We start from the raw sequence: 15,609 nt of genomic DNA on the forward strand, positions 1-15,609 counted from the left end.
GAGGGAGGCGGTGATATCATTTAAGGGCAAGGTGAATAAAGAGGAGAGCATCAAAGGCTGATAGAGGAGATGTTGGAGGTGGACAGGAGGTACACGGGGGATGTAGATCTGGCCCTGTTGGACAGAAGGAGGGAGATTCAGGCCGGGAGTCGGGGCGGGAGTGGGAGGGCTGTCATTTCACATAGCGGCAACTCACTGGGAGTGCAGGTGGCACGGGACTGTGGGGGGGGGGGCTCCATTGGTACAATTTTACTAGCTTAGTGGGGAGGGTGAAAACGGACTTGGCAAGGTGGGACAACCTTCCTCTTACACTGGCAGGTCGGGTGCAGGCGATTAAAATTAATGTGTTGCCGCAATTTCTGTTTTTATTTCAGTGCCTGACTGTCTTTTTGCTGAAGGTATTCTTGAATGAAGTGGGCAAGTCAGTCACTTTGTTCATTTGGGGGGAAGGTAGCAAGTGTCAGGAAGGTGGTCTTGCAGAGAGGACGGCCCTTGGATGACTTCCAGTTCATGTCTTTCTGAAGTTAAGGCTTTTGTTTTGGTAATTCTTCCTTCTAGGCTTGAGATGTTTATTTTCTGGCAAGGTTGCCTACTTTCTCTGCAGACTCAGGGTCATTTCAGGTTTACAGCAAAGATGTACCAGGCACTCATTGCTTTTAGAACAATAAAGCAATTCTTTCAAGCAGGAGAGAGAGAGAGAGAGACTGTTCCTTTCACTTCCAAGGTCTAATCACTTCTGCACAGTTCTCTTCGAAAGCATCACACAGGAACCAATCACTGATCGTTGTCAGGGAAAACACTGTTCCTGGCCAACCCACTGGTTGTCAGTTAGCCAATCGAACTGACGTCCTCCAAAGCCAGTTCCTACGGTTCACCCAGTGCCCAAGAGTCTGGCCTCTCCTTTCCAAACATAAAACTTGGGGACACAAGAGCTGCTTAAGCTTTAGTCTTCTGCATAAAGGGGTCCTTAGACTAAAAATAATGAAATAAAATAAATGGCAACAAAGGAAATAAACAGGAAAGACTCTTCAAGTGGAATCTTATTTTGTGTTTGAGAATGATTTAACGTCCAAAACTGTTGTATTCTCTACCCCCAGAGGATTGTGGATACTTACTTATTGAGCATATTAAAGACAGAGATTGATAGATTTTTGGACGTGAAGGGAACCGGCAGATAAGGGGATAGTGTGGGCAGGTAGAGTTCATGTAGAAGATCAGCCATGATCCTATTGTATAAGCGCAGCAGGTTCAAAGGGCCAAATGGCTGACTCCTGCTCCTATTTATTTTTTTCTAATGTATAAATTCTTCATTTAGTAGATAATGTAGTTCATAGTGTACTTGGAATTAACAGTCAATTTATTGGGGGTGATAAAGATTTGTCACTCCTCGCCTGGTTTAGTGGCGCTATATTTAATCAATGGTTCTCCAATTAATTTAGTACCAAATATTATTCCTGGTTATAATTGTGTGGATGTGTTCAGTATAAACTATGGCACAATATTTTGGTAGTGGCTTTGGAAGAACAAAATTTCAGTTAACATTTTTACTGAATGGTTCATTGGTTAAATTACAATCAACTTAAAAATGAGAAACATTCATCAATTTTTAATAAATGTTGGAACAATATGAATTGTTGCCATCATGTTTTGTGATATCTTCCCTATAGCTAAACAAGCACACAAGTACGAGCAGATTCACAGATCATTGCGACCGTTGATATGTTTTGCCTATCACTTCTTTGAAATCTAATTCCTACTCCGTGCCTGAACGTGACAACTCTGAAATGCATGTCAGCACAAATCTGTGTTTGCACGTGTTAAACGTGAGAAAAGAGAAAATAGACTCACAAGTTAGGTGGAACTGGACATCGAAAGCAGTTATAAAGCAGGGAGCAGTCTTGATGTTTAAATCCTACTTACAAGACACAACTAAAATTCAGTTGAGCAGTCTTCTCTATGTGCAGGGGTGGGAGTGGAAGGACTCCATTTTGGTTAGTGACAACCCACTTTATGTATTTGGGGATGCAGGTGGTGCGGGACTGAGCACAACTTAGTAAGCTAAATTTCATGAGCCTGGTGGGGAGGGTGAAGGAAGATTTGGGGAGATGGGACAGTCTCCCTTTGTCTGCTGGCTGGGTGCAGGCAGTCAAAATGAATGTTCTGCCACGGTTTCTGTTTTTATTCCAGTGTATGCCAGTCTTTTTGCCAAAGTCACTCTTTCGAGGGCTGGTCTCATTGTTTGTGTGGGCAGGGAAGGTAGCGAGGATAAGGAAGGCAGTGCTCCATAAGGGGCAGTGTTCAGGGGGCTTGGCCCTTCCGAATTTGCACTATTACTGGGCAGCGAATGCAGAAAAGGTGCGGAGTAAGGAGACGGAGCCTCTGTGGGTGCAGATAGATGCAGATTCTTGTAAAATGTTGGGGTTGTGGGCGCTGGCAATGGCACCACTACCATTCGTCCGGGGGAAGTATTTGGGTAATCCTGTAGTGGTAGTCCCGCTGAAGATTTGGTGCAATTTTGGCAGCATTTGAGGGCAGGGCCGAGGGTGTTGCCGATAAGAGGGAATCATGGGTTCGAGCCAGGGAGGATGGATGTAAGGTTCCAGATATGAGAGGAGAAAGGGGTAAAAGAGATGACGGATCTGTTTCAGGAGGGCAGTTTACAAGTTTGGAGGAGCTGGGGATGAATTATGGGCTCCAGCGTGAGGAGGGAATTTCACAAGAAAGGTTTTCTCAAGCTTCCTGGCAGCACAATCCTCCTCATTGTTGGAAGAGGTGCTGTCGGTGGCCAGGCTGGGGGGGGGGGGGAGAGATCTACAGCAGGATTATGGAGAAGGATAAAGGAGTACATGGAAGGGATTAAAGCCAAGTGGGAGGAAGAGTTAGGCTTGGGGCTGGAAGAAGGATTGTGGTGTGAAGTACTGCGTAGGGTCAATTCCTCAACCTCGTGTGCGAGGCTGGGTTGATTCAATAAAAAGTGGTGTATAGGACACACTTAACGAAGGCAAGGATAAGCCAGCTGTTTGAGGGGGTGGAGGATAGTTGAGTGGTGTGGGCGGAGCCCAGCCAATCATGTCCATGTGCTCTGGTCTTGCCCAAAGTTGGAGAAATATTTAGGGTCGTTTTTCAGCACTATGTCCAAGGTTTTACATATGGAACTGGAGCCGGGTTCCCTGGAGGCCATATTCGGGGTGTTGGACCTGCCGGAGTTACATATGGGAAAGGGACAGATGTTTTAGCCTTCGCCTCCTTGATTGCTTGCAGGTGGGTTCTGCTGGGGTAGAGGTCAGTTTCTCCCCCAGTGCCTCAGCATTTGGTGAAGGTGAAATTTGCGCTGAGAGGGGCGGATATGGGGTTCCACCAGAGATGGGGCTTGTTTGTTTTACAGGAGACCTGGTTGCTGTCAAGGGATAGGTGGGGTGGGGAGGGGGGTCGTGTATTGTTGTAAAAATGTTTAAAATGTGAATTAAAATATACATTTTTAAAATACATTCAGTTGAGCACTAATATTTTTTTCAATAATTTCTGGGACACCTCAGAAATCAGATTTCATAAACAAAATTATTCAGTTCCACAACAGGAATTAAACCACCCCTGAGACATACCTGTGTCGTTTCGCCCCTTTGTTGCTGTCATCCCTCACTTCAATTCCAAGGAGAATATACTGAACTTGGACAGGGAAATGACAGTTCATAGTTTGACATGCTATTGTTTTACAGTAGATTTCACTTCAGATAAAAATACAATAGCAGCACTTGATATTTTTAAGTATCTGAAACCCCTCCAATCATTATCAGCAACTATTCATAATTTTGAAGCTAACATTACCTTGCCATAGATTTTTTTTATTGGCATAGTTGCCCATTCGCCACACTGCCTGCTGCTTTTGCCTCTATAAAAAGAAATGTCAGTCCTATTGTAATTCTTTGCTCACCCCTTGAAAACTCTTCTTCCACAAAAAAAATAATGCTTTCAATTCCCTGCATACAGAACCTATGACTGCTTAACTGTCAAATCGGCGCATTACACAATTCCCAATCACTCCGAAGGATCTACGTTTTGCACTTGAGCAACAGAGAAGCTAGCTTTTCACTCGTGTTAGTTATTCATAACAGCTTGCATGTTTAACATAATAAAGCATCCCAAGACCCTTCATGAGAATTTCATCAAACAAAATTTACTACCAAGCCTCAAATGGCGAGATTGAGGCGATACTAAATCAAGCAGCTTCCATCTCCGCTTCACTGCCAAGTTTGCTACCAGCCAGAAAACCTGCGCAGCGCAAGTTAATTTCAAATCGGGCTCCTAGTTTTACTGCAGGAGTCCAATTTAAATATGTCAATAAGCATCCCGCCTCTCCACAGTGCAATACTTTAACACCCCAGTATTTGATACCATAAAAATGTTGTGGTTGAATTGTGCATATTTCACGTTTTAAGGATACCCTCAATGTAAAATTAAATCCAAAGTGTACCAACACATCGTCACTAATCCTGCATGTTATCATTAGCAGAATACCATATTTGGGGCAAGAATTCAAACTTGGTGTGCAATTAATTGTTTGAATGAGACTGATTTGTATTTCTATATTACTACAACAGCATTGTGCTCCACTCTAATGCCAAACAATATGTTGGTTACTTGCAACTGGAATTTAATTAAAGCTTTCATAGTTAATAATTATTTACAAATCTTGCCATTTTTTTATCCTAGATGATAGTTCCTAGTAAAGAAGGAGGTATACCTGTTTTGCCTCTACATCCTGCTCCTGGTACCCAGGCTGACCACGATAGGATGCCTCTCTGTAATTTGACAGATATGAATCAACATGTAGCAGCAACACCTTCTAGCAGGTACATTTAGAATTAACATTCTGATTGATTGAGGAGGTGCTTATAGAATTCTGCGTAACTGATATCAAATCTGTAAATGTGTGAGACCCTGACTGAAACTTGGCAGGCAAATCCTTGGGCCTAGATCAGTATCAAGTATAATGAGCACCATACTAGGGAAGTTACATTTAAAACTGGCCGCCTCTCTATTTCAGTTCGCTAACAGGACTCAGCTAAAGCTACTCCCAGATCAGTGCCATGAAGTAATGGCACAAAATTTAAGATAATGTATATCAAACCAATGGGAAACCAGTATAGAGCTGCACACCTGACTTCCAGATCTGGCACAACAGATTTGTTTCTCATCTTACAAAATTCATTTATAAATTGTCCAGAATGAAAATAATTCTAAATTAATTCACAAGAAATATTTTTGTGTTATTTTATAAGGCAGCAGAAGTGCTTTTAGTGTTTAACTATTTCAACAAACTGAAGTGTAATCAGTCCTCTCAGTGGCTGATTTAGGGGCGGAGAGAATATTGACCATCCTTTCAGGTTATGTGCATGGAATGTGTTTAAAAATATTTTTCTCCAATGCGTTGGATGATATCCTGCAATAAACTCTTGGTTCTTTATTGAAATGATTACATCTGATTTGAGGGTCATAGCACTCTCACTCTGTCACCTGCTCTTGAACCCAGGTCAAATAAAGGCTGAAACTAAAGTGTGCCTTTCCCCTCTGTGCTTAATGAAAATGAGCATATGTAGCCTCAGTCTTGCTCTCTGGGTTCATGTCTCCACGTCTCGGACAACCTGGAAATTGAAAATTTGTCCAACTTGATTAGACCAATGGAAGGCTGATGCTTTCATCTTCAACAGCATTTTTTTGCAAAGGAGCGAGAGGCTTTACATTGTATTCAATCTGTTAAACACCTGATCTGGTTTGAGTAGAGAGTTCCATTCACCCATATTGAATGAGTGCAAGAAAAAAGCAATGACACCATTGACGAGCATTTTTCACACCTCCACATGATCAGATTTCCCTCTTTTTGCTTTTAAAGCGGTGAAACAGAATTGTTATCAAAGAGCAGTGAAGGGAAGAGCGGAACGCCACAAGATACACTGGAGACCACCTTTACCAGGAAAGTGGGAGCATTTGTTAACAAACCAACCAATCAGGTATGATTCTAAGCAATAGCGTTTCCAGTTGAATAGATTTGTCTCCTCTCAACACCAGATTGTATACATTTTCCTCCATTTAAGGAATCAATCCTGTGGGTTTGCACTTTATGAAATTGTTTCACTAGTGAATTTATATGAGCTTCCCATGGCTTCAACTCAAATTTGCAGTTCAGTAATACTGATAATGCTGTTTTGGTCACTTTCTTCAATCCCTCACTCTATTTACACAAATACCACCACCACCAACGCACACAACAGAACCCACCCTTCACCCTGCCCCAGTGTGGCTCCACAGAGGGACCGTCCCTGCCTGACCCTTGGCACAGGTTGGCACTGACACCCTGGCAGTGCCATCGGGCATGTCCCTCTCACGCCGGGGTGCCCCCGATCGATTTACATCTTCGAATGGTTGTTGTAAATCTCGTTGATGTGACGTCACGTCGACGAGATTTGAATATTTGGTGAGGATGATCATGTGGCAGGGGGCTGGGTAAATAGATTGAAATGTATTCATAAACATTAAAATGAGTTTCTCGCCCTTGTGGGCGTGAACCTTGTGATGTTACCGGCGAGGGGCGTGGAAAATCACAAACTTGATTCTCCGGATTGTCCGCTTTTGTCCGTGACCCCCGCAGACCGCTAAAGCAGGCTCAAACCCATGTTGTAATGTGAAATTTTAATCACACTGTGATCTTCAAGTAATCTCTGGTGTGTAAACATATAAAAATAACCCTGCAGAAAAATACCAGCTGGTCCACCAAGCATTGTCCATACTGTCAAGATGTAATTTATGCACACCATGCCCCCAACCACCATCCAAATTAATTTAGGGGAGAGGAGCTCTGGTAAATTCCTCTCTGGTTCACAAAGGCATTCAAACCAACTGGAGGAGACTGCATTGACTGGAATACAACTGTCACCTCCCTGACAACCCCACTCCCCAACCTACTACCTGTTTTTACCTTCTCTGTTCGGTTATGCTGGCACATTCAGCAACTCATCCAGCTCCCTTTTGAATACTTGCAGTAAATCTGTACCACTGCTTTTGTTGGCAGCTTCTTTCGGAGGTCAACAACTTTCTGCGAATAGAAGTACTTCCTAACATACAAACTAATTCTGTATTTATTAAACTTGTAGCACGTCTCCAAACTCTCTAACTTATCTCGTTCAAATGACTCATCCATTTTAATGGAGTCTCTTCCTTACATTATTTTAAAGACCTCAGTTTACCTTTTCGAGTTCAAAACTTCAATTCTCTCTAAGCCTGTCATAGTAACAAGGTTACCAATCGAATTGTCCTACACTGAAATTTTTCTCGCGACTGTCATGTGAGGAAGTGAAAACTGAACACCGTACAGTAAAGTCCAGCCATTCATGGGGGTTATGTTCCATGAAAATGGTGAAATCATGAACAATGAACATGCTTTTAAATAGGGCTCAATTAGATAGGTTCCAGCAATGCGAGGGAGCTACTCTACAGCAAGTTGTGGTGCAGTACCTGTATACGACAGATGGGGGAGACTCTGGGCAATACATCAATGAAGATTTCAAAATTGAACAGAGCAGTTATTCTACATTTGACCTGATGTCAAGGCCTTGCACAGGAACAAATAACATTTCTTGTTTTGTATTTAATTGACCTGACAATAGATCCTAACGGTCAATCTATTTTTGCTGTAGCCTCTGGCTATGGACCTTCAGTGACTTGTAAATAACATCTACATTCGTCTCCAAGCAGGATGTACACATGTTTGCTATTAGCCCTCACCAAGTGCATTGTGCAACATTTATTCCTATTGAAATATTAGTCACTTACAGATAGGCATATTCCATCCATCTCCATTCTAATTCTCTCATCTAAGGATCACCCTTGCACGTCTTTATTATCATCTGCCAACCTGCCTTCAGTTCTCCTTACACCTTAATTCAGATAATTGATGAAGCAAGTAACACTAAATCTTAACTCTACAACAAAACTCAATATTTTTGCCAAAGTAACGTGTCCCAGAGCACTTTAGAAGAGCATTATCAAACAAAATTTGAAACCAAGCCACATAATTAGATATTAAGACAGGTAGCAGGTAACCGGGTCAATGAGGTAGGCTTTAAGGAGCATCTTAAGGAGAGGGAGGGTAGCAAAGCAAAAAGGTTTTGATAGGGAATTTCAGAGTTTGATGCCAAGGCAGCAGAAGGCATGGCCACCAATGATGGAGCAATTAAAATCAGAATATGCAAGAGGCAGAGGTAAAAAGATTGGTGGCGGCCCAGGGGATCCTAAGGGGAAAAGTCACAGACAAGGAAAACAGGTCCTGACGACAAAACATCAGGTTTGTGGGCCTGCTGGAAGGCATTGAAAGCAAAGACCCGATGGACTACGTCGCCCAAATGCTGGGCAACTTAGTCGGGGGAGACAGCTTCCCCAAACCCCCAGAGCTCGCCAGAGCACACAGGTCGCTCAGACCAAAACGTAAGGCTGGGGAGCAGCCACGGGTGATTATCGCAATGGTCCACCCATACCAGGACTGTGAGAGGATCCAGCGGTGGGCACGGCAAACAAAAGCGAGCACCTGGGAAGGACATAGAATAAGACTTCACCAGGACATTGGGGCAGAACTAGTGAAATGCAGAACTAAGTTTAATCAGGCAAAGTCTGCCCTGTACATGAACGGGGTATGTTTCAGTGTGCTGTTCCCAGCTAGGCTCTGGGTCACATACCAAAAAAAGGAGCATTACTTCAACTCCCCAGAGAAAGCAAATGAGTTTGTCAGAACCAACGGCCTGGACAAGGGAGAAGCATGGCAAGGATGAGAGTTGTGTAGGGAAAGACTCTGAAAGAGCAAAAGACTCATTGGACAGTCAGCATGTTTGCACAGGACTGTGAAGCCTCGTTCGGATTATAAAGGGTTTTAGAAAGGAGCGGGTACTGGGGAAGGCAGGTGAGGGTTTAGACAGGGAGAACGGGCTGTCAGCGGACATAAGGAAGGAGCTAAACCAGCCCAGGGAGGAGGGCCACCACACTAGCAGAAATAGCTAGCATGGCTAGACAGAAAGCAAGGGGGACCGCGGCACATCTCCCTGCAGGGAGGGAGCGTCTGGTCGGGGGAGGGGCATAGGTTCGGGAAGGGGGAAGCACAGGGTGAGTTGGGAAGGGGGGACACAGAGTGGGGGAATGTGGGGAAAAGGGACACAAAAGGAACAGAGAAGGAAAAATGAGCTGGGTATCATACAGGCCTCAGAAAGAATGAAACGGGTTGAGGAAATAAGATGGCTTCTCAAGCAGCCACTTTGGAGGGTCCCCAGACAAAGGGCAACCCCGGAGTGCAGGCGCCTGGCCTCATGGTGAGAACGGTGACCGCGGCCATTTTGGACAGCACCCTAACAAAGGGAAACCCCGGTATGCAGGGGTGCGTCAACCAGGTAAGTATCTGCAGGAGTGGGAGGGCCAAAAAACCCCACCAGCATTATTACCTGGAATGTTAGGGGACTTAATGGCCCGGTGAAAGGATCTAGAGTCTTTGCCCATCTGAGAAGCCTGAAAGCTGACATAGTCTTCCTACAGGAGACAGAGTCTTTCTGAGGGAGTAAGACTGACTTTGGGTAAGAAAGGGCTGGGTGGGACAGACGTATCACTCGTGTTACGGGATGAGGGCTAGGGGAGTAGCTGTATTCATTAATAAGAGGACATCTACAAGGTGACAAGGATGGTTATGGACCAAGGGGGACGGTATGTCAAGGTCAGCGGTGTCTTAGACTGGGCACCGGTAAACCTGGTTAATGTGTACGCGCCCAACTGGGACGACACAGGCTTCATAAAAAAGACCATGGCGAAAATCCCCGACATTGACACACACCGCTGATCATAGGGGGCGACTTCAACTGTGTACAGGACCCATTGACAGACCGATTGAACCGCAGACTGGGGAAAAGGATGGGCATGGCCAGGGATCTGGTAACATTCATGGAGCAGATGGGGGCGGTTGACCCATGTCGGTCCTACACCCCGGTGAGAATGAATTCTCATTCTTTTCGCCGCTCCACAAGGCATACTGGAGGATAGACTTCTTTGCAGTGGGGAAAGCCATGCTTCCAGGGATAGCAAGAGCGGAATACTCCACGATAGATACCTCCGACCACACTCCACATTACATGGATGTGAGGTTGGGGACGGGCCAGAAAATATCACAGGCCATGGGCAAGTACGTTACAAACAACCAGAATGGGGAAATCTCACCTTTCACGTTCTGGGAGTTACTAAAAGATTAGGGAAGAGGTTATAGCCTACAAGGCACAAAGAGATAGGGAAGAGAGGGTGGCCAGGCAACAACTGATCAACTCCGTCCTGCAGGTCGACAAAAAATATTCCCAGACAAAGGGCAACCCCGGAGTGCAGGCGCCTGGCCTCATGGTGAGAACGGTGACCGCGGCCATTTTGGACAGCACCCTAACAAAGGGAAACCCCGGTATGCAGGGGTGCGTCAACCAGGTAAGTATCTGCAGGAGTGGGAGGGCCAAAAAACTGTCGAGCTTCTGGCGGAGAGGAAAAAGCTACAAATGGACTTTAATCTGCTATCCACCAGGAAAGCAGTGTACCAACTCCACCAGACACGGGGGACCTTCTACGAGCACGGGGAAAAGATTGGCCGTCTACTTGCTCCCCAGCTGAGAAAGCAGACAACCGCGTGGGAAATAACGCAGGTGAAGGATAGCATAGGCAAACTGGTAATCGAGCAAAATGAGATCAACTGAACATTTGAGACATTCTACCGAGAGCTGTACACCTCCGAACCCCCTGACGGGGATGTGGAAATTAAACGGTTCCTCGATGGACTGGACATGCCAGTCGTGGGGGACAATAGGTGGGGGGAGCTGAAAACACCAATAGGACTGGGAGAGCTTATGGAGACTGTCAACTCCATGGAGGCGGGGAAGGTGCCGGGACCCGGCGGGTTCCCGGCAGACTTCTATGGGAAATTGCCACCAGCCCACCCCACACCTACGGGGCATGTTCGCAGATTCGCTAGCGAGGGCACTCTGCCTCCAATGCTAACACAGGCCACTATATCGCTGATACCCAAAAAAGACAAGGACCTGATGGATTGTGGATCATGTAAACCCATTTTACTGCTGAATGTAGATGCAAAGATACTCGCAATGGCCCTGGCCAGAAGACTGCCGACTTGCGTACCAAAGGTGGTCACAGAGGACCAGCCGGGCTTTGTCAAGGATAGGCAACTAACTGTGAACATCAGGCAGCTGCTGATGGTAATAATGACCCCTTCTGGGGAGAGAACACGAAAGGTAATCGTCTCCCTAGACGCAGAAAAGGCCTTCAACTGAGTCGAATGGAAGTACCTCATCGGAATGCTGGAGTAGTTTGGGCTGGGGACAGGATTCACCTCATGGATGAAACTTTTGTACGACGCCCCCTCATTTCAGGCTAACACCACCAGCTCCGAATACTTCCAGCTACACAGAGACACAAGGCAAGGATGCCCACTGTCTCCGCTTTTGTTGTCCTGGCAATTGAACCACTGGCGATCACTCTGCGAGACGCAAAAAGCGGGAAGGGTACAAAGAGGATGCAGAGAGCACAGTGTTGCTCTATGCGGGTGACCTTCTCCTATATGTCTCGGACCCACAGAACGGCCTGAAAGCAATCATGCAACTTCTGAGAGAGTCCAGAGCCTTCTCGGGCTACAATCTCAACCTGGGCAAGAGCGAGGCATTCCCGGTGAACCAGAACGGGGGAGGGACAGATTTGGAGGGACTACCATTCGAACTAGCCCAAACCAAATCCTGCTACCTGGGGATCCAGATAGCTAATGACTGGACACAGATCCACAAGGGCAGCATGGTACCACAGTGGTTAGCACTGTTGCTTCACAATACCAGGGTCCGAGGTTCGATTCCTGGCTTGGGTCACTGTCTGTGCGGTGTCTGCACGTTCTCCCTGTGTCTCTGGGGGTTTCCTCCGGGTGCTCGGTTTCCTGCAACAAGTAACGAAAGACGTGCTGTTAGGTAATTTGGACATTCTGAATTCTCCCTCTGTGTACCCGAACAGGCACCGGAATGTGGCGACTAGAGGCGTTTCATAGTAACTTAATTGCAGTGTTAATGTAAGCCTACTTGTGACAATGAAGATTATTGTTATTAAGTGGAACCTGACCAGTCTGGCAGAGGAAGTAAAAATGGACCTACAGATATGGGATGCACTTCCACTTAGCCTGGCAGGGAGAGTGCAGGCGATCAAAATGAACATACTGCCAAGCTAGGTGAATTGGCCAGGCTAAATTGCCCCTTAATTGGAAAAAATGAATTGGTACTCTAAACTTTTTTTTAAATGAACATACTGCCGAGGTTGCTCTTCCTGTTGATATCTATATGGATCTTCATCCCCAAAGGCTATTTCCACAAAGTAGACAAAATAATTATGGCGTTGGTGGGGTAAGAACCAGAGGGTCCCCAGGTCAACGCTACAAAGGAGGGAAAATATGGGCAGTTTAACGTTACTGAACCTACAGTACCACCATTGGGCAGCCACAGCCGAGAGGGTGAGGGGATGGATACGAGAGCCAACCACGGAATGGATGAGGCTGGAGGAGTCTTCCTGCAATTTACCACCCTTCGAGCACTTGCCACGGCAGCGCTCCCATCGCCCCCCATCAAAGGACACATCCAGCCCAGTGGTGGTAGCCACATCGAAGACGTGGAATCAAATGAGGCAACATTTTGGCCAAACCGAGATGTCCTCCATGGCCCCCATCTGCGGCAACCACAAATTCCCGCCAGCCATGCTAGATGCCACCTTTTAAAAGTGGAGACAAGACAGGGGGCATTAACGGTTCGGGACCACTACATAGGGGACAGACTTGCGACCTTAGACAAACTAACAGAGGACCTGGACCTACCGACGGCGCAGGAGCTGAGGCAACTCCAATTTAAGTACTTTCTCAGTAAGGAGACGGCAAAGTACCCCAGATCCCCGAGAGGCACTCTCCTAGAGGAGCTAATCAACACGGACTATAATGAGGGGGGGAACTGTGGGAACATAAGAATTAGGAACAGGAGTAGGCCATCTGGCCCCTCGAGCCTGCTCTGCCATTTAATGAGATCATGGCTGATCTTTGTGGACTCAGCTCCACTCTTCGGCCCGTACACTATATCCCCGAATCCCTTTATTCTTTAAAAAGGCATCTATCTTTTTCTTAAAAACGTTTAAAGAAGGAGCCTCAACTGCTTCACTGAGCAAGGAATTCCAGCGATTCACAACCCTTTGGGTGAAGAAGTTCCTCCTACACTCCGTCCTAAATCTACCTCCCCTTATTTTGAGGCTATGCCCCCTAGTTCTGCTTTCCCCGACCAGTGGAAACAACCTGCCCGCATCTATCCTATCTATTACCTTCATAATTTTATATGTCTCAATAAGATCCCCCCGCATCCTTCTAAATATATATGAAATATATATATATATGAACATATATGAACAGTTACTAGACAGTGCAAGATTACCACTGGACAAAGCTAGACGGAAATGAGAGGGCGAACTGGGGATGGAAGTGGGTTGGGGACTCTGGAGTGAAGGCACTGAGCATGGCCAACTCCACCTTTTCCTGCGCTGGGCTAATCCTTATGCAGTTTAAAGTGGCGCATAGAGCCCACCTGACTAGAACCTGAATGAGCAGGTTCTTCCCGGAGGTGAAGGACAAATGTGAACGGTGGCAGGGAGGCCCGGCCAACCATGCCCACATATTCTGGGCAAGCCCCAGATTTGTTGGGTTCTGGACAGCCTTCTTCGAGGCGATGTCCAAGGTTGTGGGGGTGATGGTGGAGCTGTGCCCGAGAGTGGCAGTCTTCGGGCAGTCGGAGCAGCAAGTCCTTTGTTTGGGGAAGAGGGCCAACGCCCTGGCTTTTGCTTTCCTAATCGCATACCAGAGAATTCTGCTCGGCTGGCCATCAGCAGCACCACCCGCAGCTGCAGACTAGCTGGCAGACCTGGCAGAATTCCTCCACCTAGAGAAGATCAAGTTCACCATCTGAGGGTCAGAGGATGACTTCCACAAAGCGTGAGGGCCATTCATTAGCCTGTTCCAAGACCTATTCGAGGCAAACAGTGACTAGGAAGAGAGTGGGGGGAGAAAGAGAGAGGAAGACCAGGGAAAACACAATTAAGTGACAGGGGGAGGGGTGGGAAGGGATCTCAAAGACAACACAAAATGAAGCACAGAGGGAAAAGGGGAAGAGCCACGCTGCCCCCCCCCCCCCCCGCCCCTCCCAACACCAAACAACAAAAAAATAAAAAACCCCAGCGGAGGGAAAAAAAATGGAACATGCCTCCAACAGAGGCATGACCGCTTGTAAAAACTGTTGTAAATAAGGCACAAACTGGCTTGTAAATATCATACACAACTTGAGCTGGTACTTTGTAAATACCATGTGCCTTCCATGTCAAACTGTTATGTTGAAAATGCCAATAAATATATATTTTTAAAAAGTTACTGGACCAGAACCATAATGTTTTTAAGTTTTACGCAAAGCAGAAAGATCGATTTCTCCAAGAGTGATAACATAAGAAATAGGGCTTGGTTACTTTCTAAACAAACTTTGTTAAAATAAAATCAAAGCAATATTTAACCTTTTAAATTTCAACTGAGGGCATCATGGTGGCACAGTGGTTAGCACTTCTGCCTCATGGCACTGAGGACCTGGGTTCGATTCCGGCCCCGGGTCACTGTCCGTGTGGAGATTTCACGTTCTCCCCATGTCTACGTGGGTCTCACCCCCACAACCCAAAACGTTGTGCGGATAGGTGGATTGGTCACGCTAAATTGTTTCTTAAACGGATAAATGAATTGGGTACTTTAAATTTATTTTTTTTAAACTTCAAACATAACAACAACAGATTACATGTAGTTTTTTAACCCTAACACACAAGTTCCCATTAAACAGCACTTCAAAATTAACATATGGTTCTCATTCCACTTACATTGGCAGGCAAAGGCGATGCATTCATTCATATAGCAATTTTTCTGCTGTTTGTGAAGTTCCTTCAAAACCCTTTTCAAAATCCTGTCTCTGGGACAGATTTCCATGACCTCGCTGTGGCTTTTCTAATCCTCTCACCACCTGTTCAAACAGGATTCTTTCTCTCTGTCACTCTGAGCTCCGTCCAGCCCTTCAAACAAAGGTTCTCTCCTGTGGTGTCCGGACTTGAAACCATTATCGTTACCTTGACTGTTTGACTTCCCATTCAAGTTTATACAAAAGAACATAACCATGCTATTGATATGCAATTAACCTCCCATTTACAGATAAAAGAGGTTATTAGACTCTGGAATGGGATATTGGCTGGTCACACAAGTGTGTCCCAAAGGACAAATAGATCTTGTGTGAATCACCCTGGCTGAACCAGGGCATCCTGTATATTCCCACTAACGAGTTGAAGTCTGAATGAGACAACGTAACTCAGACCAGGTGTGGGCGTATCCATCTGACTCTGTGCTAGCAGATTTTCCCTCAGCCTGTTAACCCCCCAAATTACCTGCTCCATCTTCGATCTCATTTCTGGACCCAAGTTCTGAATATCTCCCTCTCGTAACAG

At 45.9% G+C, this 15,609-nt stretch overlaps 1 protein-coding gene across 7 annotated transcripts in view; it reads left to right on the top strand.

Moving 5' to 3' along the window:
* atg13 (ATG13 autophagy related 13 homolog (S. cerevisiae)) overlaps positions 1-15,609 on the top strand; it is a 197,843-nt gene that overhangs the window by 157,557 nt on the left and 24,677 nt on the right. For all 7 annotated transcript variants that reach the window (XM_072518887.1, XM_072518881.1, XM_072518884.1 and 4 more), the window contains 2 exons: positions 4,711-4,850; positions 5,891-6,008. In XM_072518887.1, the coding sequence (XP_072374988.1) occupies positions 4,711-4,850; positions 5,891-6,008 (258 nt within the window). The remainder of the gene's footprint in view (positions 1-4,710; positions 4,851-5,890; positions 6,009-15,609) is intronic.

This window comes from Scyliorhinus torazame, chromosome 10 (assembly GCF_047496885.1).
Source record: "Scyliorhinus torazame isolate Kashiwa2021f chromosome 10, sScyTor2.1, whole genome shotgun sequence".
Classification (NCBI taxonomy): domain Eukaryota; kingdom Metazoa; phylum Chordata; class Chondrichthyes; order Carcharhiniformes; family Scyliorhinidae; genus Scyliorhinus; species Scyliorhinus torazame.